Raw genomic sequence first — 27,094 nt, 5'->3', positions numbered from 1 at the left:
GAGAAATGCAGTCATAACATAAGGGATTTCATTATTAATTAGATACATCATATTTTATTGCTTTTACTTCTTTTATAACAAATACAGTAATAAGACACGAATATCCCGCCCTCTCCCCCGCAGAAAGGAAAGCAAGCCATAAAACCCTCTGTGATGCAAAAACAGTTTATACCAATACTTATTACATAGAAATAAAGTACTTTGAATATAATGTAAATCAAGAAACATTCCAGATTTAAGTAGTAACCTCTAGGATTAAGTTATCATAAATTAAACTCAAATATCATATACGCAGATTTATTTTTGTAATTATGATTATTTGTCTTATCCTGTGTTAATTCAGGCTCTCAAGCATCATCTGTTTTGAATTCAACATTATCTATTAATGTAGCTAAATGAGCAACTCACAGTTCAGGTGACAGGAAACTATTTTATGTTATAATTATTTTCTACTATATGGTATGAATAGGTAATATACTTGACAACTCAATAGCGTGTTTCTTTTTTGTTTTACTTTTTGCTTTTTTAAAATAATAAATCAGTACTTTTGAAGACTTAATTTGTTTTATAATCCGGTTCATAATTTTGGTTTACCCTGTCATTGCTTCAGCATTTTGCCATATAAATGCTATCCATGCTGGAATGATGAAAGCAAAAGCTTAATGTAATACTGTAGTGTACAGAAACGGTATTTTCTTCAGTTTCAGAAATGTTGTGGGCAAAAAGTTGATATTGATGCTGCTTGCTTCAATTTTTTAAATTAATACTCATACAAAAATTTGAAATAGGCTACATTATGTATAAATATTATTAGTTTAGAGGCAATATTCCAGATATTCAGATTGTATATAAAGAGTAAATTAGGAAATAACTAGTTCAATTATGTTAATAAAAGCTATCACAATAGCTTGCCCTACACCCTGTCATTAAGTTCTTTATATCTTCTCTCACAAATACAACAAAGTTACTTTTCCAAGCTATAGAAAAACAATATATTGACAAAGGTTTGGGGTATCCCCTTACATCTTCGTAAAATCAGGATTCTACTGAACATACCCTAGACACAGAATTAAAATAACATTCTACTCTCTGAACAACTCACACTTTTATGTGAATCCCGATATTGACAATTAAATAGTCTAATGTTATAACTTAGTTGTGTTTTTAACAGATGTAATTATCCTTTCAATACCTGGAGATTATACTATTTCCATAGTTTGTTTGAATTAATGTATAAATATAATTTGCTTGCTACTTCTGTTTTCACACGTGATTTTTTTTTTTAAATCGCCTTTAATTGGAATAATGCCTCTAACTGTTCTGTTGGCACTACTGAGGTATAGAAAGTATCTCTTAATAATGCAAGTCTGCGTTCATTAATATTAATTCCATACAACTGACTTTTTGTTGTGCTAAGTGTGCTTACATCATTCCCTACATACATTTAGCTATGTATCAGTGCAGCCATTACTGATGTTATATACTACATGGTAATAACATTGTAATAAGCCAGAGAATGATGTGATGAAAACTACTTTGATTTAGTTTGGTACTCAGACTTGTCTAAGGTTAACTATACAGTACAGCTCCATGCTTTTTTTAAATTATCAGGATACAGACTTTGATTACTTCGGCCAAGTGATCTTGCAATAATGGGGAACACCAAATAAATTCAGACATTTCTTTATATTACAGTTTAATTTAGTACTTCGGTAATTGTGTGCTAGCTGTTCTATATGTGTGTGTGTGTGTGTGTATATATATATGTGTATATATATATGTATATGAAATATATTGATACATATATATCTGTATGTTGACAGGACAGGTATGAGCACCAGAGTAACCAGTAGTTTCAAAATGCACAGGAAAACACACGTGCATTAGCAAAAGAGAATGTAAAATAATGACTATTGAAATTAAATTAACATGCTTTTTTTTTCCTTTCTGAAATTTCAGAAATCTGAAAGGTATTGTTGAAAAAGCATAATATATGTTTACATGTCAATGGTTGCAGGTTATGAAAAAATTTTTAAATTAAGAATTGTCAATTCATATTTTTCTATTTGTGCAAATCTTTCTGTGCGGCTTCTTTTGGTTCGGTCATAGTGCTGGAAAAAACAGATGTGTCATTCACAGTATAATCTGTATTATAGTCAGAGTGGGAGAATAATTTGAATTATTAAAATACTCTTTTAATATTATTGAAGCTTAATTTCAGTTTTATAAGTTGCTTATCTTAGTGCCCAAATTACATGTCTGCATGCCCAATATAAAGTGTTTCCACTGGGGGAAATTGTGCTGTTTCTAATTTTGTGACCTCATTTACAGTATTATTAAGGCAAATTGACACAGTATCTTCTATAAAATGGAGAGGTCAGTGGTAATTCTAATCCATTTATAAATCTTTTGTCACATAAATCCGAACTACTTAGCTGCATCAGCCTGATGTTCAAGAAATAGCAGAAAACCTAGAGTAAAAAAATCATATATTTAATTTTTTCCTTTTATATTATGAAAACTTTTTTTTAAATGGCTCCCTCCAGAAAAAACAAACAAACCATAACAACAAAAACTTTTTAAAAATACCAGATTTTTCTGGAGAACAATTTTATCCTGATGGTTGGCAACCATCAGGATATTCAGTGTTATGGTTGAAGAGGCTGGTATGATGAAAGCTGCTCTCATCTTTAGGTTCCTAAATGATCCTGAAGCGCACAGTGTAATTTGTACTGATACAAAATGCAACAGGAGAAAAATATAGTAAGAAAACAATAGCAAATGACAAATCTCAAATGGACTTTGTATTAGAAAGGCCACTCAGTAAAAATACAGAGTTTGGTAAAAAAAAAAAAAAAAATTCCTTACTATTTTTACTCCAAACATTTTATAATTCCATGTGATAACTAAAATAGCATGCCCTAGGGTTTACAGTTATAAAGATGCATCGTTTGCACACTTGTGGAGTGCTGACTGTGTTGGGTGGGGGTATGTATCTTAGGCCACATACACCAATGTTTGTTATTCCTTGCACATAGTGTTGCATACTTAATATTAATTACAATTCAAAATAAATATGCTGATAAAAATAAAGTCTATATTCTGGGCTTTCATTTGCAGAAATTAAATATTTACAGCTCATCTGAAGGTAGTACAATTGATATAACTTCCCTTGGAGAAGAAAAAGCAGATGTTAACTCTGAAGAAGCACTAGAACCAAAGGCCTGTTTTGCAGAAGGTATGGAAGGAACATTTTGGTGTATCAATTCCCATTAGTGCAGGCTGCTACAGTGTTATAGTCCAGGCTTAAATTAGGCTAGATGACAAGGGGTTGTAGACTCCAACCCCCAAATAAAGAGGGTTCTATGGTGAGCCGTCTGACGGTAAGAGGATATTCTAAAAGTATAAGCAACCTAAGGCCCTGACCCTACAATAATCTATACGTGTACTTACATTTACACATTGTTAACAGTCACATTGAACTCAATGTGACTGTTCCTGGTATATAAAGTTAAGCATATGCATAGTTTTTCCAGGATCAAGGCCTAAGACTTTAAATTTTGTAACAAATAAGAGACCCAGTCATGCAAACTCTCACTCATGTAAGTAGTCCCTTTGATGTCAAATGGAGCAGTCATATGAGTAAAAACTGCAGGATCAAGCCCTTCAGCCTTGTTTCTTGCAAAGAAGCCTACCCACACGTACATATCCTATTGACTCTAATGGAACTCTGTTTGGGTGTATTCTTTTGCAGGATTGGGCCCTAATGAAATCCCACAATGCATAATTAAAATTTTGTATGTTATCTTACAATATTTTACCATCTTTTTGATTTCTGATGAGTATATTTAGGGACTACATTTTAATCTTTAATTTATGACTAAAACCCTTTTTAACACTCTTGACATATTTTCATTCATGTTGGGTCAATATGAAACTTGTTGAAGGTCCTGCCCGGTCCTCTCGATCCATTAATAACATTTCAAAAATAAAATAAATGGAAATGTTTAAAATGGTACTGGTTATTCTTTTCTGACATTCTAATTACAGTTTTCTAAATTATGCCCATTTTATAAAAACCTAGTTTTACCAGAAAAGGTAGATTTAAATTATTGGAGACAGGTGAGGGATTGAGGCAAAGAAAGTTAATTCCATAAACTTCAAAGGGCCAAATTAGAAAAATCTGAACATTCAGAAATTTTGAGATGTCAAAAAGGTGATATTTTGGAATGTCATTTGTATAGCACCGTAAATGTACACACTGCTTAACGATGTGAAAAATCTGATAATAAAAATATGGAGTTCTTATAGAGAGCTTTTATCAGTAGAGCTCAAAGCACTTTATAAAGAAGGTTAGTATTATTATCCCCAGGTTCACAAACACAAAGGACAAAATCTATACAGCCTAGTCCTAGTTTTCCAAAAAGTTTGAAAGGCATCCTCAATGTAAGTTTTCACCATTTCACTTTGAACAATTTTTGCACTTCTATTTTTCTACAAAATTAAAATGTTTCATAACAATGTTGAAGCTTTTAAGATAGAACTTCAAATCAACATTTGGCTCAGATTAGGTCCCTTGTGACTTAGACTTGTTCTCACTTTTGTGTGAAAATGAACCCATTTTCAAGAAGAAAAAATTACAAACCATAAATATTTTTGCAACTCAGGACCATTTTCAAATTCTTAATGAAATGCAAAAAAACCACTAAATTTTTGAGTATTTCACGTTTTATTACCAATAGTTTTATCTAAATACATGATATGCATTGCTGTCAAGGATGTAACCAACTTTTAGTTAACTAGGCATTTTGAATAACTCAAGATGAGATTATTGGGGCTGTAAAGTATATGCTCTTGGTCATTCCAGTAAAAGTTGTAGGAGTATATAGTATTTTTATGTGAGCTGATGAAATACAGTATAGTCTATGTGGAGGGCCCTACCAAATTCGTGGCCATGAAAAATGCGTCACGGACTGTGAAATCTGGTCTTTTGTGTACTTTTACTCTATACTATACATATTTCATGGGAGAGACCAGCATTTCTCTCACTGGGGGTTCTCACCCAAAAGGGAGTTGCAGGGAGGTTGCGGTATTGCCACCCTTACTTCTTCGCTGCCTTCAGAGCTGGGTGGCCAGAGAGCGGCAGCTGTTGGCTGAGTGCCAGGCCCTCTCAGAGGTCCAGAGAGGCCAGGGCCACTTCCAGCTTTTGAGGCCCCTAGCCATAATAAAAATAAAAAATAATGACCCATGAAAACAAAATAAGGCACCAAAAAAAGAGAGAGACATAATTTGAATTTTTTTATTTAACAAATGCTTTTCTAGCCTTTTTTTGTGCAAGTGCACTAACTGAGGAAAAATCTAGGTTTCGTGCAATGTCACAGTTGATATTAAGCATGGTGAGCCCATTCAAACGCTCTTGTCCCATAGTTGAACAGTGATAGTTCTTCACCTGCTTCAACACATTGAAAGTGCATTAACCCAAAGCCACTGATGCAGGCAAACTGACAAAAATATGCAATGCAAGTGTCTAAATTTGAGGCCCCCTTTGAGCTTGAGGCCCAGGCCAAATGGCCCTCCTGGCTCCCCCTCTGATTGGCCCTGCTGAGCACCTAGCTGTGAAGGCAGCAATACCATACCATACCATGCCATCCTTACTTCTGTGCTGCTGTCTTCAGAGCTGGGTGGCCAGAGAGGATCAGCTGCTGACTGAGGACCCAGCTCTGAAGGCAGCAGTGCCGAAGTAATGGGTGGCAATACCCTACCATACCATCCTTACCTCAGCACTGTTGCTGGCAGTGGCTCTGCCTTCAGAGCTGGATTCCCAACCAGCAGCCACTGCTCTCTGGCCACCCAACTCTGAAGGCAGTACCACCATCGGCAGCAGTGCAGAAGTAAGGGTAACAATATTGCAACCCCCCCTATAATAACCATGTGGACCCCCCCACCCCCCACACACACAACTCTTTTGGGCCAGGATCCCTACAATTACAACACCATGAAATTTCAGTTTTAAATATCTGAAATCATGAAATTTACGATTTTTAAAATCCTATGACCATGGAATTGACCAAAATGGACGGTGAATTTTGTAGGGCCCTATCTATGTGTAACAGATTGTCGTGGGAACAAATAACACTCCAGGGAGAGGTAGGATTTTACCTCTGGGGTCATTAAAATGTTTTAAGATATTTTATGTTTGACTCATCTCTTAAAAAGAATGGGAAAAGTGTTAGTGACCAAGTGGGCATGAAAGCTCTTGGGCTCTGCTAGAATATGAAATTCGCACAACTAAATCCTTCGGACCTCATAATGAAAACAGAGCTTTCCAAGGTGGAAGTGGACTATACAGATCAGTGGTTCCTAAACTTTTTACTAAGGTAACGCACCAACTGCATTTTGTCTTCTTTTGCAACCCACTCAGGGTCCAAACTGGGTGGGCAAAAATCATAGGCGTGGTGACCCCATGCAGAGATCTTAAAGCTCAGAGCAGGAAGCTGGGCTCACTCTCACTCTCCAACTCCATACAAACACTCCACGGCCTCCTCTCCACACCAGCCCTATGATCTAGAACCTTCCTGCGACTGGATCAGGAGCACCATCTGGGACATATTACTATAGATGGTTCTTACAAACCTATATTTCAAGAAAAGTTTACTTTTGTTCTAATAAGAATATTTATTGTTTTTCTCATCATATTTATTTGGGAAATTAGTATATTTTCCCAAACTTGTCTTAGGTAGAACCAGTAAGACAATATAAATTGTTAAAAACTGTATACAAAATAAATAATTATCGTAGTCATAAATTGTGCCTTTAATACACCCTATTTGTTAAATCCTGTAGAACACTTTTCCTTTATTTTGACACATTAATAAGTGTTCCAAGTTATAGATTAACAGCCATGTTAGTCTATATTCGCAAAAAGAAAAGGAGTACTTGTGGCACCTTAGAGACTAACCAATTTATTTGAGCATAAGCTTTCGTGGGCTACAGCTCACTTCATCGGATGCATAGTTATGTTATCTATAACTTAAGTGCCGGCAAATATGCTTATTGCTGTACAAGGCAAAAAAGTCTTTGCCATAAGGAGTTTCTATTCCAAAAGACAGACACAAATAAATTAAGATGTACTGCGAGACCCAGAGGATAGTTTTTAAACTGGAGGAAAGGGATTTCCTCAGTCTTTTTATCTTGCCTACTCTTGAGATGTCAGTCTTAGGCTTGATGATTTCGTATACATTTTTTATCAATTTATATTGTCTTACTGGTTCTACCCAAGACAAGTTTGGGAAAATATACTAATTACTAATTAGGTTGAATTTATAGAAGTCAGTTTTTCGGATATCATTTTTATATAGTCGATTGTGTGTGTCCCCACACAAAGTGCTTTAAGTGCATTAACTCGGCGGAGTGCTTCCACAGTACCCAGGCTGGTGTCGCCTTCCGGAGCGGTGCACTTTGGGTAGCTATCCCACAGTTCCCACAGTCTCCACCACCCATTGGAATTCAGGGTTGAGATCCCAGTGTCTGATGGGGCTAAAACATTGTCGCGGGTGGTTCTGGGTACATATCGTCAGGCCCCCTTTCCCTCCCTCCCTCCATGAAAGCAAGGGCAGACAATCGTTTCGTGCCTTTTTTCCTGAGTTACCTGTGCAGACACCATACCATGGCAGGCATGGAGCCCACTCAGCTCACTGTCACCATACGTCTCCTGGGTGCTGGCAGACGCGGTACTGCATTGCTACACAGCATCAACCCATTGCCTTGTGGCAGCAGACGGTGCAATAGGCCTGATAACCACCACCATAATGTCCGAGGTGCTCCTGGCCGCCTCGGTAAGGTCGGTCAGGAGCGCCTGGGCAGACATGGGTGCAGGGACTAAAATAGGAGTGGCTCGACCGGGTCATTCTCTTTAGTCCTGCTGGCAGTTCTATTGTACCGTCTTCTGGCGATCAGCCAGGAGATGAGGATGGCTAGCAGTCCTACTGCACCATCCGCTGCCAGGCAAAGATGTAAAAGATAGATGGAGTGGATCAAAACAAGAAATACACCAGATTTGTTTTGTATTCATTTGCTTTCCCCTCTCTCCCTCCCTGAAATCAACAGTCGACAATTGTTTCGGTGAGGTCTGTTGGGGCACCTTGAAAAGTTTAATGGAGATTCAGTCCTGCCTGAAATACCGGGGGGAGGGATAGCTCAGTGGTTTGAGCATTGGCCTGCTAAACCCAGGATTTTGAGTTCAATCCTTGAGGGGGCCATTCTGTGTGACAGTTGTTTTTGTTTCTCCTTGATGTAAAGCCACCCCCTTTGTTGATTTTAATTCCCTGTAAGCCATGTTGTCAGTCGCCCTTCCTTCCGATAGAGCAACGGCAGACAATCGTTCTGTGCCTTTTTTCTGTGCAGACGCCATACCATGGCAAGCATGGAGCCTGCTCAGATCACTTTGGGAATTAGGAACACATTAAACACCACGTACATTATCCAGCAGTATATGCAGAACCAGAACCTGGCAAAGCGAAACCAGGCGAGTAGGCGACATCAGCACAGCGACGAGAGTGATAAGGACATGGACACAGACTTCTCTCAAAGCACGGGCCCTGGCAATGTGGGCATCATGGTGCTAATGGGGCAGGTTCATGCAGTGGAACGTCGATTATGGTCCCGGGAAACAAGCACAGGCTGATGGGACCACATAGTGTTGCAGGTCTGGGATGATTTCCAGTGGCTGCGAAACTTTCGCATGCATAAGGGCACTTTCATGGAACTTTGTGATTTGCTTTCCCCTGCCCTGAGGCGCAAGAATACCAAGATGAGAGCAGCCTCACAGTTGAGAAGCGAGTGGCAATAGCCCTGTGGAAGCTTGCAACTCCAGACACCTACTGGTCAGTCGGGAATCAATTTGGAGTGGACAAATCTGCTGTGGGGGCTGCTGTGATACAAGTAGCCAACGCAAGCAAAGATCTGCTGATATGAAGGGTAGTGACCCTGGGAAATGTGCAGGTCATAGTGGATGGCTTTGCTGCAATGGGATTCCCTAACTGTGGTGGGGCCATAGACAGAACCCATATCCCTATCTTGGCACCGGAGCACCAAGCCAGCGAGTACATAAACCGCAAGGGGTACTTTTCAATAGTGCTGCAAGCACTGGTGGATCACAAGGGACGTTTCACCAACATCAACGTGGGATGGCCGGGAAAGGTACATGACGCTCGCATCTTCAGGATCTCTGGTCAGTTTCAAAAGCTGCAGGAAGGGACTTTATTCCCAGACCAGAAAATAGCCGTGGGGGATGTTGAAATGCCTACAGTTATCCTTGGGGACTCAGCCTATCCCTTAATGCCCTGGCTCATGAAGCCATACACAGGCAGCCTGGACAGTAGTCAGGAGCTGTTCAACTACAGGCTGAGCAAGTGCAGAATGGTGGTAGAATGTGCATTTGGACGGTTAAAAGCACACTGGCAGAGTTTACTGACTCAGTTAGACCTCAGTGAAACCAATATTCCCACTGTTATTACTGGTTTCAGAGTAGCAGCCGTGTTAGTCTATATTCGCAAAAAGAAAAGGAGCCACAAATACTCCTTTTCTTTTTACTGTTATTACTGCTTGCTGTGCGCTCCACAATATCTGTGAGAGTAAGGGGGAGACATTTATGGTGGGGTGGGAGGTTGAGGCAAATCGCCTGGCCGCTGGTTACGCACAGCCAGACACCAGGGCAGTTAGAAGAGCACAGGAGGGCGCAGTGCGCATCAGAGAAGCTTTGAAAACCAGTTTCATGACTAGCCAGGCTACGGAGTGACAGTTCTGTTTGTTTCTCCTTGATGAAACCCCCTGCCCCTTGGTTCGCTCTACTTCCCTGTAAGCTAACCACCCTCCCGTCCTCCCTTCAATCACCGCTTGCAGAAGCAATAAAAGTCATTGTTGCTTCACATTCATGCATTCTTTATTAATTCATCACACAAATGGGGGGATAACTGCGAAGGTAGCCCAGGAGGGGCGGGGGAGGAGGGAGGGACAAGGCCACACAGCACTTTAAAAGTTTAAAACTTTAAAACTTATTGAATACCAGCCTTCTGTTGCTTGGGCAATCCTCTGGGGTGGAGTGGCTGGATGGCAGGAGCCCCCCCCCACCGTGTTCTTGGGCATCTGGCTGAAGAGGCTATGGAACTTGGGGAGGATGGCGGTTGGTTACACAGGGGCTGTAGAGGCAGTCTGTTCTCCAGCTGCCTTTCCTGCAGCTCAGCCATACGCTGGAGCATATTAGTTTGATCCTCCAGCAGCCTCAGCATTGAATCCTGCCTCCTCTCATCACGCTGCCGTCACCTTTCAGCTTCAGCCCTCTCTTCAGCCCTCCACCTCTCCTCCTGGTCATTTTGTGCTTTCCTGCACTCTGACATTGTCTGCCTCCACGCATTCGTCTGTGCTCTGTCAGTGTGGGAGGACAGCATGAGCTCAAAGAACATTTCATCGCGAGTGCGGTTTTTTCGCCTTCTGATCTTTGCTAGCCTCTGGGAAGGAGGAGATCCTGTGATCCTTGAAACACATGCAGCTGGTGGAGGAAAAAAAAAGGGACAGTGGTATTTAAAAAAACACATTTTATAGAATAATGGGTGCACGTTTTCATGGTAAACCTTGCTGTTAACGTTACATAAATAGCACATGTGCTTTCGTTACAAGGTCACATTTTGCCTCCCCCCACTATGTGGCTAACCCACCTCCCCATGGCTAACAGCTGGGGACATTTCTGTTCAGCCACAGGCAAACAGCCCAGCAGGAACAGCCACCTCTGGATGTCCCCTTAAGAAAAGCACCCTATTTCAACCAGGTGACCATGAATGGTATCACTTTCCTGAGGTTAACACAGAAAGATAAAGAACGGATGTTGTTTGACGCCAGCAAACATACACTGCAATGCTTTGTTCTGCAGTGATTCCGACTATGTGCTACTGGCCTGGCGCGGTAAAGTGTCCTACCCTGGTGGACGAAATAAGGCTGCCCTCCCCAGAAACCTTTTGCAAAGGCTTTGGGAGTACATCCAGGAGAGCTTTATGGAGATGTCCCTGGAGTATTTCCGCTCCATCCCCAGACACATTAACAGAATTTTCCAGTAGCTATACTGGCCGCGAATGCCAGGGCAAATTAATCATTAAACACGCTTGCTTTTAAACCAGGTATACTATTTAAAAAGGTACACTCACCAGAGGTCCCTTCTCCGACTGGCGGGTCCGGGAGGCAGCCTTGGGTGGGTTCGGGGGGTACTGGCTCCAGGTCCAGGGTGAGAAACAGTTCCTGGCTGTCGGGAAAACCGGTTTCTCTGCTTGTTTGCTCTGAGCTATCTACAACCTCATCATCATCTTCTTCGTCCCCAAAACCTGCTTCTGTGTTGCGCCCATCTCCATTGAAGGAGTCAAACAACACGGCTGGAGTAGTGGTGGCTGAACCCCCTAAAATGGCATGCAGCTCATCATAGAAGCGGCATGTTTTGGGCTCTGCCCCGGAGCGGCCGTTCGCCTCTCTGGTTTTCTGGTAGGCTTGCCTCAGCTCCTTAAGTTTCACGCAGCACTGCTTCGGGTCCCTGTTATGGCCTCTGTCCTTCATGTCCTGGGAGATTTTTACAAATGTTTTGGCATTTTGAAAACTGGAACGGAGTTCTGATAGCACAGATTCCTCTCCCCACACAGCAATCAGATCCCGTATCTCCCGTTTGGTCCATGCTGGAGCTCTTTTGCAATTCTGGGACTCCATCATGGTCACCTCTGCTGATGAGCTCTGCACTCACCTGCAGCTTGCCATGCTGGCCAAACAGGAAATGAAATTCAAAAGTTCACGGGCCTTTTCCTGTCTACCTGACCAGTGCATCTGAGTTGAGAGTGCTGTCCAGAGCGGTCACAATGGAGCACTCTGGGATAGCTCCCGGAGGCCAATACCATCTAATTGCATCCACAGTACCCCAAATTCAACCCGGCAAGGCCAATTTCAGCGCTAATCCCCTTGTCGGGGGTGGAGTAAGGAAATAGATTTTAAGAGCCCTTTAGGTTGGAAAAAAAGGGCTTCGTCGTGTGGACGGGTGCAGGGTTGAATCGATTTTAACGCTGCTAAATTCAACCTCAACTCCTAGTGTAGACCAGGGCTAAGGGTTAATGTTTGTGAGACTCATGGAAGTAGTGAGTCTTTTGGAGGCACTTGAATGAGGAGAGAGTGGGGGCTTTGCACACTAGGATTGATATTTCATGCAGAGGGGCTACAGGGAGGAAGACATTAGGCTGTGAGTGAGAGAAAGAAAGTGGCAAGGCTGGTTTTGGAGAGGAGGGAGTGAGGGGGACACAATAAGAAACGGGATCCAAGATGTGTGCAGTGGTGCTGCCTAGCTTTCAAAGGCAAGAACAAAATGTTGATACAGTAGGGTACGAAGAAGTAGCAGAGGTATTCAAAGACGGGAGACTTGTGGGGTCATCTACAGATGAGGATGGCATTTTTAACAGCTGTGTAATTGATAAAATGAAGGGAAAGGCACTATAAGAACATAAGAACGGCCATACTCGGTCAGATCAAAGGTCCATCTCACCCAGTATCCTGTCTTTTGGCAGTGGCCCATGCCAGGTGCCCCAGAGGGAATGAACAGAACAAGTAATCACCAAGAGATCCTTCCCCTGTTGCCCATTCCCAGCTTCTGGCAAACAGTGGGAACTATGAAAATACTAAAAACTAACACTGTGGGAATCAAGGAGGCCAGAGAGGATGAAGCTGCAGATCTTTCCAGTGCCGGCGCCTGGCCACCTTCTTCCCCTGCCATAGCAGGATAGGGCTACAGACTCTAGCAGTCTAGCAGGGAATCTGCTGCAAATGTACCTTCACAGCATTTTTCAAAACCTGTTCCCCTCCCCCTGAAATTTTTGTCCATTTACCTCATACCCGTCTCATCCTCTTATCCATCTGCTGTTGCACAGCTTCTCTCTTCATTCATCTAATGACAGTACCACCCACCTTTGGAATTCAGATGAGGTCCACTGTTTTTGTGGGGGGATCCAGGACTAAGCCTTCCCTTCAGCTCAAACCTGGGCTGGAGGGGGGAGAGAACCCCTGAAAGGACCCAAACATTCCCTCGTGGATACTAAAGTGGGTCCTCAGCTCTTGGGGGAAGAAGCAGTGCTCCTTTGCCTCTCACTATGAATTGGAGGATTTTCATGACGCTGAGGGGTAAGTTTTTCAAACCCCGGAGACTCCAGGTCCCAAAAAGGCAAAAGCATGTGTGTTCTTCACGAGGCAGCAATTAGTGTTGTTAATGAACAGGTAGGGTGAAAATCAGAGGTTCAGCCCCTCTTCCACGCTGCAGCATGACTGGGCATGCAAAGTAGCCTGTTACTCCTGTGAAGCCTTCCCTTAGCCAGAAGTGTAATGGGAATTGTGCCTGTCTGAGTTTCTGCCCAAGAACCTTGCTCTGCCAGGTAAAGAGGCTCAGTTTTCAGGCAGCAGCAGAATGGGAAATGTGTCTTTTGATCATCAGCCATAATCCTTTTTTTTTTCCCCCAGGGAAGGGGGCTTTGAGTTTGAAAGGCTGGGAAAGTGTCTTTCTCTCCACCCCTCCCCTACTCCACAGACTGGCTTCACACTAAAGCATAAGAAGCATGTCAGGCAGCCTGTGACCAGAACAGAGACTCATCAGGATTCCACACCCTGCAGAACTGCACCATTAGAGGAGTAAATGGGAAATCCCTTCCAATGTTCAAAAGGACCCCTGAGTTACTGAGTAAAGCCCTGAGTAGTAATAGGTTGCATCTGCAGTACTTGGGTGCTTGCCAGCCTGGGGGAGCAGGTAGGCAACCTTTTAGGCTCCTAGGGACATCTAACAAGCTACTTCCACAACTTCCACAAGTATTTGTACCGGTACCCCACTGTGGTGGCATGGTCCCCAGGCCAGGATGAATAATAACATGCTGTCTGTCCTCTGTAAATAGCCAGAGGAGCTACCACACATGCACCATTAGGAGAGAAGGAAAGGAAGAAAACTGCAGGACTTTCCCAGGACAGGGTGCCAGTGGCTTACAAGGAACTTTATTAACATTAGTGAAATGCCTTCCCTTTCAAGCAATATTAAATACATAGTTTCTGGCAGATGCGTTCTAAAAGGACATCTGATTAAAATCAAGTGTTAAACTAAAATGTGATATGAAAACAAAGAAATTTCATAAGATTTGGGAGCCTAAGTTTGGTGCAGCTGTAGCTTCACCAGCGAAACACCTTCAGAAGGAAAATTACTTCCAAAAGACCCCATAGATCATAAGAGTGATGACACAGTATACAGCAGTTTCAAAGCTGCAGCTATCACCATTCAGACCAAAAGTTTTTCATATATTTAGTAAGGAAAGCCTACTCAGTGGAAAGCAAGTAGCTCATCATCTAAGGGTATGATCCTTGTGACGTCTGGGGCTCTTTTCTTGTCAAACCCTTGATGTGATTTGTGACCAGAGCAATGGCTTTTAACTTGCTGGCCGCAAGGAAGCCATGTTACACCCTGAGTAGCAATCAGTCATCCTAAATAGATACCTTATACATCCAAATGCACAGATCAGAAAGAGCAGTTTGGGAAAACTTCAGATAAGTTAGTAGCTGAGAATACAGAGAGGCCTCAGACCTCACTATCAAAGCCAGCATAGCAATCTACTGGTTGCTACTAGCAGCAAGGGTATCCAGGAAGACACTATTACCATGGCAGAGGGAGAAATCTGAAGCAGAAGCTTCCAAAGAAACCTGCATAGATTTTTCTCCAAACCAACAATATCCTCAGCACGACAAAGACAAAATGAGCATTTGTGTATAAGAGGTCACAATTTCTGTAAAAGACTTCCTTCTGATCACCCTTTCTGCCCTCAGAATTTTAAGTAACAACTAGCAGTAGTCACAGCAAGGTACAGGTCATAAATTAGAAACCTATATCCTTTCATAGACAATAAGCTAGTCAGTGTCCTGCCCAGAGAAGCTGACCATTGATAACAGGAAAGCTGATGGAAAGGACTCATACCCACCAGTTCTTCAAAATCAAGAAGAGCTTCTGAACCCAATGTAGAGAATTGCTCACCCATGGGTCAAAACAGACATAGCTCTGGCCATAATTTTACCAACACAGCAAAGAATTGCAAAGATCCAAAATTTCACTGCATTGATCATTCCCTGGCAGAGGTCATCCATAACCTATTATTTCCAAAGCTAGGATTGCTAGTGCTATGCATTGGCTTCATCCCTTGAGTGGGCTTCTCTGAATCACTTTTTGAGGTCCTTTTTGCACACTCCTGATGCCATGCAATGCATTAGGTGTCATTCTCAGATGACATGTGAATTGTCCTTTGTGGAACAGGTAAGTACAAATAATGTGCTCAAAGTTAACCCAGTTTCTACTCTAGACCCTTGTGTACTCACTATGGACGCAAGCCTTGCAGTATGGGTAGCATACCTGGCAGACAAATTTTCAAAATCTCGTAGTACACATTCTTTAGATCACTTTGACAGTTCTACAAGTGGTATGTTTGAACAAAAAAATAAACCCCACCAAACCCCCAGCAGACATGGCCATGTGAAATTGAACCATGTGGCCACGTGGTTCTAGTCCAATATCCTGTGTATGACAGTGGCCAGTATCAGCTGCATTTCAAACTATTTCATAAAATCAGTGGAAATTTGTATCTGGAAATGCTCTTAAATCAATTTAAACCTGTTTCATATCAGTTTAGCTTGCCTGTGTAGGTTTTCTTTTCATATATAGATATCTGTTGTTTAGTTTGGCCTCAAGATTGTCCTGGCATGAATGTTGTGATATGTTCAGTGTTATCAGTTCTTGTGATATTTGATGTTTTCCTTAAAGCCCCACCCTGCTCCTGAAGTTACGTTGTTAACGAAATCTCAGGCTTTTTTTTTTTAAAAGTTTCTAGCCCTCCTAGATGCAGCAGAATGCTTGAGTGCACCCTAAAGACTCAGAAACCAGAAGACACAAAATGAACCCAAAATGTATTATTCTTTTAAATTTCATGATATTTACTACACTCTCATTATGTTTGAGGCCTGACTCATGATTTTGGAACATTTGAGATTGGCAATACTGTATCTGGTCAACATTTCAGATACCCCTTTCCCCTGCCCCCCACCCCCCCATCAGATGGGGAGGAAAGTAAGTGATGTTTGATTGAACTAAAAAGAATGATACCTTAACTCCCTGGTGATGAGTAGAGAAGAGAGTCAGAGCAGGCCTCTCCTTATATACAAATGCATGAAGGAATATGCAAAAAGGAGAGGAGTGTCTCTCAAATTGACTAAATGATAATTTTCTGACATGTAATAAACAGATTTCCAGTTTTCAGAAATTTTCTTCCTGTATGAATTCAGAGGTTGATTCCTATTGTATTACATTTGACTTGGCTAGAAATCTGGAATTTTACTGTCTCAATTATCTTTTGATCCTCAATCAATTGGTGGTTACATTCTGTAAGTATGAACTCATGGCCTTTCCTCTAGATTTATTCAGAAACAACAAAAAAATCCTTCTCCCTCCAAAAAGATACAATATTATCTTACAAGAGCAACAAGGTATGTTGATGATGGGAGATGTGGAAAGGAGGGGTACACCAAAATGTGGTTTCAGTGCTGTGTCTGCATAAAATTAGTGAATACCATTCTCAGATCACATTCAGGCTGACACCACTGGTGATAATTTACAAACAGGGAAGTAAAATAGCCCAGTCTTATTAATTTTTATTCCAGTAGGAGAAAAGGGAAACGTAATAGTGTTCTCCAAATTGGGAGGAAAAAACAACAACAAAGGAACAAAATCAATGGGACTACTTGCATAAGCAAAAACGTGAGCAGAAATATAACCCCAAATCACCAAGGAAGTGCGTTAAATTTCAAAGTTGGTGTCAAAAGTAATAGGATTTAAAACAAAAAAAGAACAATGCCAAAAAAGATAGCTATGGTGCTGACATTTCACACCAGTCAGCATTTATCTTTGATGTCTGCAACAAGGTGGATTATGCAGGCGTTTAAATATTTCTGACAGGAACTAAATATTTTAATCATACAGCTTGCTGAGATTTCCTGATGTGGATAAACCATAATTAGCGTGTGTATAAATTCTGTTTTTTCTCCCACTGAAAAACATATTGAATATCACTATTATTTTGTGCATGTGTACAACAGAATTGTTATTTACAAGTTATAGCGTTCAAGTAAATCTCTTGGAAAAAGGTTCATAGAAATTGAAAGGGGAACTATCAAGGTAAAATCATTTTTGAAATAAAAGTTTGTTATTAATTAAAAGTCAAATCCTGCAGCGACTTGTGCCATACATAACTTCACTTTATCCAGTGGATTACTTATGTGAATAAATATTTGCAGAATTGGGTTTGATGGGATAAATGGTGCAAAACACTTACTACATTATTTGCTGCTGTTGAGTAATCTGCCTATGGAACTACTCACAATAGTAAGCCCTACAACTGGTAAATCTTGGTAGGATCTGGTTCTTAAACTTAGTAGATATAATTAAAACAGCATTTTAAAAAAATCTAATTTATTTCTGACTCTAATTTTTCAGTAGAGAAAATATTTCCACAAAAGGAAACTTATTTTCATGTTAGGCTATACAGAAACTTGATTCTACCCCCTCACCAAAAAAACCTACATTTTGAGTCCAAATTACTAGACTGACCATTTTACAATATCCTAGTATATAATTACACTGTTTTAATTAAAAATACTGTCATATTTTCTTAGGGACCAATCCTACAAAAACACACATGTGGAACATATTCATATGAGTGATGTTACTCATGTATAAATGTCTACAGGATCAGTCCTTTAGTCTCTGCCTTCTGGTAGCTACGATTTGTTTTCTAGTTCTGTATGTACATTTTATAAAAAAGTTGTAAATGAAAGTGAGCTCAACTATATCATTGTCTCTGATTCCCTGTTTGATGTAGAGTCAGGAGGATAGCAGAAACTTAGTATCAAAATTTAACTTGTCAGCAATGATTTACTATTTCAAAATAATATCACAAATTGATTTGTCAAAATTTATTGTCCTGATTACTAGGCTGTGTACGGAAGTTCAAGTTCTGTCAAGTCAGCCTAGAAGATAAGAAAGGAAAAATCTGGTGGAATCTTCGAAAAACCTGCTATAAGATAGTAGAACACAACTGGTTTGAAACCTTCATTGTCTTCATGATTCTCCTCAGCAGTGGTGCTCTGGTAAGTGAAATGTGTAACAGGCATAATATTTCTGAGAGAAAACACGATTTAGAAGAGTGGTTAATCAAAGAGATACGTATAGCACAGGTTTTTTTCCACTAGGAAAAAAAATGATTTTTAAAAAATATTTTAATAAAAAATGTCTCATCTGGGGACACCCAGAATTCCCTTATCCTACCATTTAATAGAGGTTAGTTCTTCACACTGTTCTGGCCAGAGCTTGTATTACGGTCAGGTTGTGCGTGTGTGGAATTTCCCTTTCAGCATTCTGGCTGGCTGAGACCCGAATACTTGCAGGAGCATTGGGAAAATACACACAAAAATAGAGGCTGTAACACCTGTACATATGTATGAATTCATACCTTCGCTAGACCACTTTCTTTTCCTTATTCGGTATCTAGCCATATCCCCTTTGGAGTCTCTGTCAGCCCTGTCTTTGGTTGCTGAGAATACAGTAGCAGAGATGTGGCTGCCCTATGTGTGTAACTCTCTTTCCCTCCTTGTGTACCTCTGTGGGGCCAGCCACAATCTAGCTTTTATTATTTTATGGGGAAATGGGAGTGGTGGTCAAACCCAGATTTTGTAAAAGTCTGATCAGATGAAAAAGAAAACAAATATAAAACGACATGTAAAAACTCTTATCAAGGTTCTTGGATCATACTCCTGTATAAATTCCTCCAGCCAAATTCCTCTCTCTCTCCCAGCCTTCTGGGTGTCTTTTATTGCATAGAGAGAGCTCATAGATTTTAACATGTTCTTTATCATTGCTGCCTTTTAATTTGTCAGATTACCTTCAGCTCTGTCTACCCCTTGCCACTGCACACACAGAATTCTGGGGTAATGTTGTAGTAGCAAAAACATCAGCAGTTGAGGTCATTGTGACAAATTGGTAGATAGCAGGTGGGAGGAACAGTTGGACTGCAAGATGATGGGGAGGGGAGGAGAGTTTTCGGTGTAAGAAACTGCAGATGAGTGCATGGTTGGGGAGCTGGTTTTAGAGAATAGGACTAATGGGGTCCAGGCTGTCAATTTCCATTTAGGAGCAAGAGTCCATGGGTAGACATGGGAGGGTAACAGGTGAACTGCGTGATTTTGGTGGTTGACTAGACAGCAACAAGATGCTTTTTTTTTTTTTAAGGAACAATGCTTGTAAACACTTTAAAAAAAATCCCACAATGGTGTAGCAAGGACAAGGAATCCCTAGACAAGGAATCCCTGTGAACTTTCAGGGCCTAACTTTCAGTGATACAGATTACACAGATGTGTATTTCTTATAATCCTAACCTTTCCCTTAGGGCATGACTCTAATTTAAAATTGATATTTCTGATGTGTCGTCTCTAGGCTTCATGACTGCTTGCTAGGCATCCGGTAACAGGGTATGGGGCATTAACTTGCTTCTCACCAAATTAATAAATCATCTTCTGGGCCACTTAATTTCTATCAAATTAAATTTATTGTATGAAAAGTTCTATTTGTGTAAGTAGTAACTTTGACTAGTAGAGGGTATTTTTTATTCACATATTAGAAACAGATCTTCGTATCCATGTTTTATAAGGATAAACCATTGTTACATAATTGTCCTAATTTCTTTGCACAGTCAACATATGAGTTTCACTTTAATTACCCATTTACCCTTCCATTATTTTTTACACACCTACATACCCCAGCCTAGTCTGGCAAAAATCTCCAAATTACATTTTTTAAAAATTCTCTAGGTTTGTAGCCAAAATCTCATAAGCTATTCATTTATTTTGACACTCTATCATATATCCTGCTTGTGTCTTAAAAAGAGACACCTGGAAACAAGTGTCTGTTTATATTTCCTGTAGTTATTCACTGCATGAGCTGTCATTTGAGGGTTAGGGATGTGTCACTTACAGTATACGGCATTGGGTCATTGTGCCTCATTTCTTCTTGCCCCATACTTATTGCATACTTTTGTGAGCTGCAAGTATTCATGTGTAATATTGCCTTATGCACTGAATTGAGATTTGGCTTGTCTGAGTTACAGGGTCTGTGTCTGGGATGCCAGTAGACAGTTTTCTAAAAACCTTTGGATTGTTGTAGATCACTCCCATCACCATGTACCAAAGACTCAAATCTCAAAAATATATTTTATAATCAGTGATAAATACTACCTGCAGAAAACATCCTGAATTGGAAAGTGATTTACCCTTTCCTTTTCATCTTTGGCCCATGCAGCCTAAATTGCAACTTGCAAAGGCTTATGAATACTGAACTTGAATACTATTTGTTTGTTCACAGGCTTTTGAAGATATATATATTGAAAAGCGTAAGACTATCAAGATCATGCTAGAATATGCTGATAAGGTCTTCACTTACATCTTCATTCTGGAAATGGTGCTAAAATGGGTCGCCTATGGTTTTCAAACCTATTTCACCAATGCCTGGTGCTGGCTGGACTTCCTGATTGTTGATGTATGTAGTGTATTTTCTAAATAACCTATTTTTACTCTTCTCTAAGTTAGCCATCCTACATAACTCATTGTTAGTGACATGTATAATGAGGACAGTATTCTGGGTTAAAAATGACCAAAAAATCACGACTGGTGAACATTTTCCTGATGCCTTGTGGTTATTTAATGGCTCATTAAAACTGCATTTGTATGTTCCATTTCATTCTGCATCTTCTGTTTGTTTTCAGCAGTAATCCTCATGTTGATTTTCTAGCATTCCTGTTCGATGAGGTGGCAAGACAACTTTAAATATAACCTCTACCATTTTTCAGCCACTTCTGATCTTCTAAAGCAGTGATGGGTAATCTGCGGCCCACGGGCCACAAGAGTAATCCACTGGTGGGCCGCCAGACAGTTTGTTTACATTTGCATGGCCACCCGCAACTCCCAGTGGCCACAGTTCGCCATTCCCGGCCAATGGGAGCTGTGGGAAAGTGCGGGCCGCAGGAACATGCTAGCCACCACTTTCTGTAGCTCCCATTGGCCAGGAACAGTGAACTGCAGCCACTGGGAGCTGCGGGTGGCCGTGCAAATGTAAACAAACTGTCTGGTGGCTCGTAAGCAGATTACCCTGACAGGCCGCAGGTTGCCCACCAGTGTTCTAAAGCTTATATTGGGAACTAAATCTTTCTCACTTTTGGCTTGGCTTTTCTCCTCAGTCTCAGTTTTGGCTTGGCTTCTGTCTATATTGTCTCTCTGAATACTATACTTTAAAACAGAAGTGATCTATTTTTATGGGTAATAGAATTACTGTTTTACTGCTAGCTATGATAAAAAACATAGATTGGTATCTTCATAAGGACCTATATGACTTAGGAGCACTAATCACGGGGATTTGCACTCCAAAGTCATTTAGAAACTTTCAAAACTCCCATGCATATATTTTATTTTATGACAGCTACATGAGTTCATACTCATGAGTTCTTTCTGTCTTTGCAGACATTGGGAAAAATTCAAACAAACTGACAAGGCCACACAAACTCTGGAATCCTGCCAAAAGTTCTAAATCTGCAACCAGCAGCAGTTCAAGCATATCCCTTCCTTTCCTGTAAATACTTGGATTTTTAGTTGTTGGGTCTCTCTTTTTTTATGTTTGTTTATGTTCTTTGCTTCCACAGATAAAGCAAGTTAGTAGTTCAGCGTCTCCCAATCAATTTGTTTTAGAATTTTATTTTTTGTTCATTTTTGTACAATAATGATCTCATTTCAGATTCTAATTCCTCTCTCCCTCTCTTCAGCTGAGAAATCATTAGAGCACTGAAACTCTAACCTTATCTTGTGGGTTTCCTTTACCCACCTATCTAGGTAAAGTCTCTCCCTCACCACTGCAAAAAAAAGTATAAGATTAACTCCCCTTTCTGAGACAGAGGTAGTGGCTCATAAGACACTTAAAACAGATGATGTGACTCCTTCCCCTCTTTCCTGTTCCAACAGCTCTGTTCTTCAGAAGAGGAAACTATCTGTTTGTGCCATGACCACAAGCTCTGGACAGCTATAACACTAATGCCCACAAGGCAGTGCCTTTAACCACATAAAAGTAGAGGAAGGAGGTCTCAAAATAAGGGAAACTATCGTCTTCAAACAAAATTAGAAACGGGTTTTCTCATAATCTCCTTTGAAGACTGCATAGGATCCAAATGGGGATTGCTGATTAAAACTAAAATGTTGAATGAAAACATTGGGTAATTTCATAAATAATGGGAAGCTAGTGATTTCCCAGCTATACTCATCCATGGCTCAGCTGCTAGGATTGCTGTGCCATGGTAGAATTCCACACAATATATCTCCAGAAACCCATGATCTTTAATTTTCCATTTCTATTTGTCCATCAAGGCCTGCTTTTTAATAGATACTACCCCCCCCCATCCCCAACACAGATTTTGGAATTAGTATCTCCATCTATTTAAAAAAAAACAAACCTGGAACCCTGCATCTCGTGAAGATAAAGTACCTTTCCAGAGACATCCTTGGTAGGAAGGTGATACATGGACTGCCCCTACCCTTGCTTTTTAAGACATTATCTTTGAGATTAGGAAAACCAAGACACAGGGAAAAGAGCCAACTGTCAGAAAATGCAGTGTCATATAATTAAAATTCTGAAAATCTAATGAAGCAGTGGCGTCCTTTGTGAAAGACATGGTGGCTTCTCAGAAACCCAGTAGGCAAAATGCACTAGAGATACTCTGAGGCTTCTCAGCTGCTTTTCCCAATACAGCAACAATATGGTGTGATCTTGGACGATAGGTCCATGAACAGCTATTAGCCAGTGTGGATAGGGAACCTACCTGCTCTGAGTGTCCCTAGCCTCGGTTTCCCAGAAGCTGGGAATGGATGACGGGATGGATCACTCAATGATTGTCTGTTCTGTTCATTCCCTATGAAGCACCAGGCATTGGCCACTGTCAGAAGACGGAATACTGGACTAGATGGATCTCTGACCTGACCCAGTATGGCCATTCTTATATTCTTATGATAACCATAAAGCTGTATTGTTCCCTTTAAATATGAGGAAATCCTCACAGTGCTTCATAATAGTTCACTCACCACTTCTTGAATAGTAGATTCCTAAGGTGTTTTGCTATGAGAACTTTTCCGCCAACTCAGTTGCCAGGCACCAGTTTAGTTAAGACTGAACTTTTTTTTGTGTGCTCTTCATAGTTGATAGGATCTAAAGTCTTCAGGAAAAGTAGGAAGACATAGCTGCAGAAAATACAAAGAAGTATAAGCATTCTCTCCAAGCTTCTGAACAGCTCAGGAGCTGGCAGTCCTCTAGTAACTGTATCCAACATAAATATTCCATTGATATTCTGGCTCTCTGCAAGAAGTACATATTGGAACAGAAACTTCAGGAGAAGTCGCAGGTAAAATTCAGTTGAAATTTCTTCCATCAAAACATCAGCATGACTATGCCCTTACACATCTCAGGCCCATTATAAGTTTGAAAGAGCTACTTTTAAACTACTCCAAATGCACAATAAAGCTATGCATTCAACTGGACCTGAGGTTTTCATGCATTGAGGTCCCACCAAAGACTTAACTGCACATAAGAAAGTTACCAGTGTAAACACTAACTCAGTAGTTGATATACTCGCAAATAAACTTTACCAGCAGTACTATACTTCTCACTGTTGAACCAAAAGGAGTCTTGTCATAATGGAGTCTTCAGCTGCAACTGAACCAGAATTCTCATAACAGATGCAAGCCTTGTAGGATGGGGAGTACACCTAGAAAACCAGATAAGTTAAGGGTCCTGGTTACACACACAAAGAAAAAGTATAACTATCTGATAACAATGCTAGCTGTTACATTTTGCAAAAGCATTGCCAGCCCCAATCGTCTCATGCTTTTACATATTTTTATTTTACTCTTGGCTATGAAACGTTTTCTTCTGCTGTTCCTTACTGCTGGATATTCTTGTTGCTGAAAATGTCATGAGATAGAATGGTGACTTTCTTAGTTGGCAATATGCATTCATTGTCTGACATCTTTCCTACAGCTACTACTGGAGTTTAACTTTTTGGAGGTATAATTTTTTTGTGATTGTAGTGTAAAACATTTTAGAAGTCTGTTGTGCAATTTTTCTATAAATAGCTGTCTGTTTAATAATTTATAAGTTTCTACACTTTTTCGTAGGATCCAGAGTTGGTATGTCCTCTGAGACAAACTTTGATTTAATTTGAACTGCACCTAATCTCTGCACATATAAAAGGAATGCACTGGAATGATTGGTGTAGATGCCAATTTTAGAAAGGAAATGTATTAGGTAAATAATTTTACATTAGATAAAATACAAATCTTACGAAATTAAAACATTTGGTAAATCTACCTAGCAATTTTCTTTCTCCAGTATTATATCATAGAACTCGGTTACAATTAATGCTTTTATAGTGCAATATCATTTGAGCTCAGAACTGATGCCAGTTTTGGTACGGGATGGAAGGCAGTCCATACTAGTCTTACATATGCAACAGGAGGAGGAAGAAATCAAAAGGCCCCCACACAAAATTTTTCCTCCTGAAGGAAAACGTATTGCTTTCATTGCCAAAATGAGATTCCAGTCTGACCATGGGTCGCCATGGTTTTCCCTGACTCTGGAATCACAGAGGGGAGAGCTGACAGGAGGAGGAGGGTAAGAGAAAGCACTCTCACAAATAGTGAGCAAAATCCCTTCTAAAGTGTTCATCTGAGAAGAGGATCTCTTCCCCTACATCCTCCAAATCAGGTGAGACTCTGCATCTTAGTACAGATGTGTCAGGAGGTCACAAGGAGCCTGGGTCTGGCTAATTGGTACCAAGACTCAACTGTGCCCCAAACCATCAGCCATGGGTGGGACAGACTTAGGCTCGGTACTGGTGAGGAAAAGATGAGAATGGAAACCCTCTACACCAACAGTACAGACTCACAGCAGCAAGGAGGAGTCATCAATACCTGTGACTTACTACCTGGTCTCAACCAGCACTGTCGACTCCACCAAGAGAGAGAAGCCCTTCAGCCTCAGGGGTCAAGTATACTATTCTTGATGACCTAGCTGTATATGCTGACCAAGAGTCATCAATACTCTTGGAACCAGTCATTGCAGAGAGGTTCCCACACCAGAGATCACCACACACCAGTACAGTCAACCAGATGGGGAATAAGAAGACAACGGGTACCAATGACTCCACCTGTTGATTCAGAGGATTTATATTCCTCAGGTGAGTTTGAGACCTGGATGACAACTCTACTGACTGTACTGAGACAGAAAGTTATTCCCAATATAGATTCCAGAGCTTCTTGGGCACTCTCCCACTCCCACAGAGCACACTACACTGCTGAGAATCAGTGGTCCTCCCCACAACGGGACCCCGCCCTTACCCATGTGATCCCTCACAGTGGTTCTAATGCAGCCCCTTGGATCCTATCCTAGTCCTGTCATCACTAATGAAGGGTCCCTTTGAGCCCTTACCCTCATGTTCCTTTGCTCACCTCTCTATGAAGGTTGTATTCCTGGTTGCAATTACCTCAGCCAGAAGAATAGGTGAGTTGGGGGCCCTTATGGCTGACCCACCTTAGACAGTCTTCCACAATGAAAAGGCTCTCTGAGCTTGCACCCCAAATTCATCCCAAAAATTACCTCTGAATTTCATCAAAACCAGGTCATCCACTTACCTGTGTTCTATCCAAAGCCACATGCCACCAGAGAGGACAGGTAACTGCACTCTCTGGATGTCTGTAGGGCCTTGGCTTTGTATCTGCAGAGGACAAAGTCCTTCAGAAATTTCCTAAATTGTTTGACTCTTTTGGCAAATGTATGAGACAAGAAGCCACCTACTCTTGCACACAGAGTGTGTGCAAATGGCTTTCAGCTGCATCCTGCTTTGGTTATGAGTTAGTGCCAACCTTCCCACCACAAGATGGGAGGGCTCACTTGACCAGAGCCCAGGCTCCATCAGTGGCTTCACTTAGCAATGTCCCTCATCTGTAGAGTGGCAATGGTGGGGCTCTCTACACACTTCTGCAAAGCATACATGCATCCTTTGGCAGAGCAGTCCTTTAATTTGTGGTACAGCATGGTTTCTTGCACCCCTGTCCTTGATGAGTACTGCTTATGAATCACCTTGAGTGGAATACACATAGGGGCCATCACTCAAAGAAAGAAAGGTTACTTACCTGTATAATAACTGGAAGTCTTCAAGGTGTGTGGTCACTATCTGTATTCCACTACCCACCCTCCTTCCCTTCTAATGCAGGGCCTTATTCTAGGACCATTTACAGTGGAAAGGTAACTGGACAGGCAGTTCGTCTGCACCACCCCATATACCCTTAGTTTGGTACACAAAGAAGTAAAGTCCACATATGTGGACTCACAAACACAGCCAACAAAAAAAATCAAGCATGGAGCACACACATACCTTGAGTGGAATACACATAGGGCCCGCACATCTTGAGGAACTCCAGTTACTGTAAGGTAAGTAACCACAATTTATACCTTTTGTCTACTAGACTGAAGAGCCGTGTATTATCAAATTTCTGTTCTCCATGTGTGTATTTATATAGGCTGATCAAATCACCACTTAATCTCCTTTGATAGACTCAAGAAGCTCAGTCAATTTAGTTCTTCACCAAAGGCATATTTTCCAATCCTTTAATCATTCTTGTGGCTCTTCCCTGAAGATCTATGCTGTAATGTAGATTATTTCCCAGAAAAGAGAGTAACAAAAACAAATGTCTGTATGCCACATTTTGTCACAACTATAGTAATTTCATAATAATATAGTAAAATACTTCATGAAGGATTTAGGCTGCAAACAGATCATTTTTAATCTGCCTTGTAATGACAAATAATGATATTCTATTTTATTACTTAACATGCAGCAATAAGATTTGGTTCCTACAGTAATACGCT

The 27,094-nt window shown here is 40.8% G+C and overlaps 2 protein-coding genes across 7 annotated transcripts in view; one reads left to right on the top strand and one right to left on the bottom strand.

Annotated features, from left to right (window-relative positions):
• The window catches only part of LOC140895607 (uncharacterized), a 169,591-nt gene that overhangs the window by 54,654 nt on the left and 87,843 nt on the right, over positions 1-27,094 (bottom strand). For 3 of the 6 annotated variants that reach the window (XM_073305725.2, XM_073305727.2, XM_078847954.1), the window contains exons 3-7: positions 26,601-26,869; positions 23,815-23,933; positions 23,254-23,409; positions 11,196-11,791; positions 9,916-10,546 (exon numbers count right to left, since the gene is read on the bottom strand). In XM_073305725.2, the coding sequence (XP_073161826.1) occupies positions 10,317-10,546; positions 11,196-11,745 (780 nt within the window). In that variant the 5' untranslated portion in view covers positions 11,746-11,791; positions 23,254-23,409; positions 23,815-23,933; positions 26,601-26,869 and the 3' untranslated portion in view covers positions 9,916-10,316. Of the gene's footprint in view, positions 1-9,915; positions 10,547-11,195; positions 11,792-23,253; positions 23,410-23,814; positions 23,934-26,600; positions 26,870-27,094 lie in introns of those variants that run through there. The other 3 variants (XM_073305730.2, XM_073305729.2, XR_012154286.2) reach the window with 3 other exon arrangements.
• LOC140895608 (sodium channel protein type 2 subunit alpha) overlaps positions 1-27,094 on the top strand; it is a 204,535-nt gene that overhangs the window by 146,007 nt on the left and 31,434 nt on the right. The window contains exons 18-20 of the mRNA XM_073305731.2: positions 3,121-3,238; positions 18,077-18,231; positions 20,498-20,671. Coding sequence (XP_073161832.2) covers positions 3,121-3,238; positions 18,077-18,231; positions 20,498-20,671 — 447 coding nt within the window. The remainder of the gene's footprint in view (positions 1-3,120; positions 3,239-18,076; positions 18,232-20,497; positions 20,672-27,094) is intronic.

Source organism: Lepidochelys kempii, chromosome 11, assembly GCF_965140285.1.
Source record: "Lepidochelys kempii isolate rLepKem1 chromosome 11, rLepKem1.hap1, whole genome shotgun sequence".
NCBI lineage: Eukaryota > Metazoa > Chordata > Testudines > Cheloniidae > Lepidochelys > Lepidochelys kempii.
This window is presented reverse-complemented; position numbering and strand designations above follow the sequence as displayed.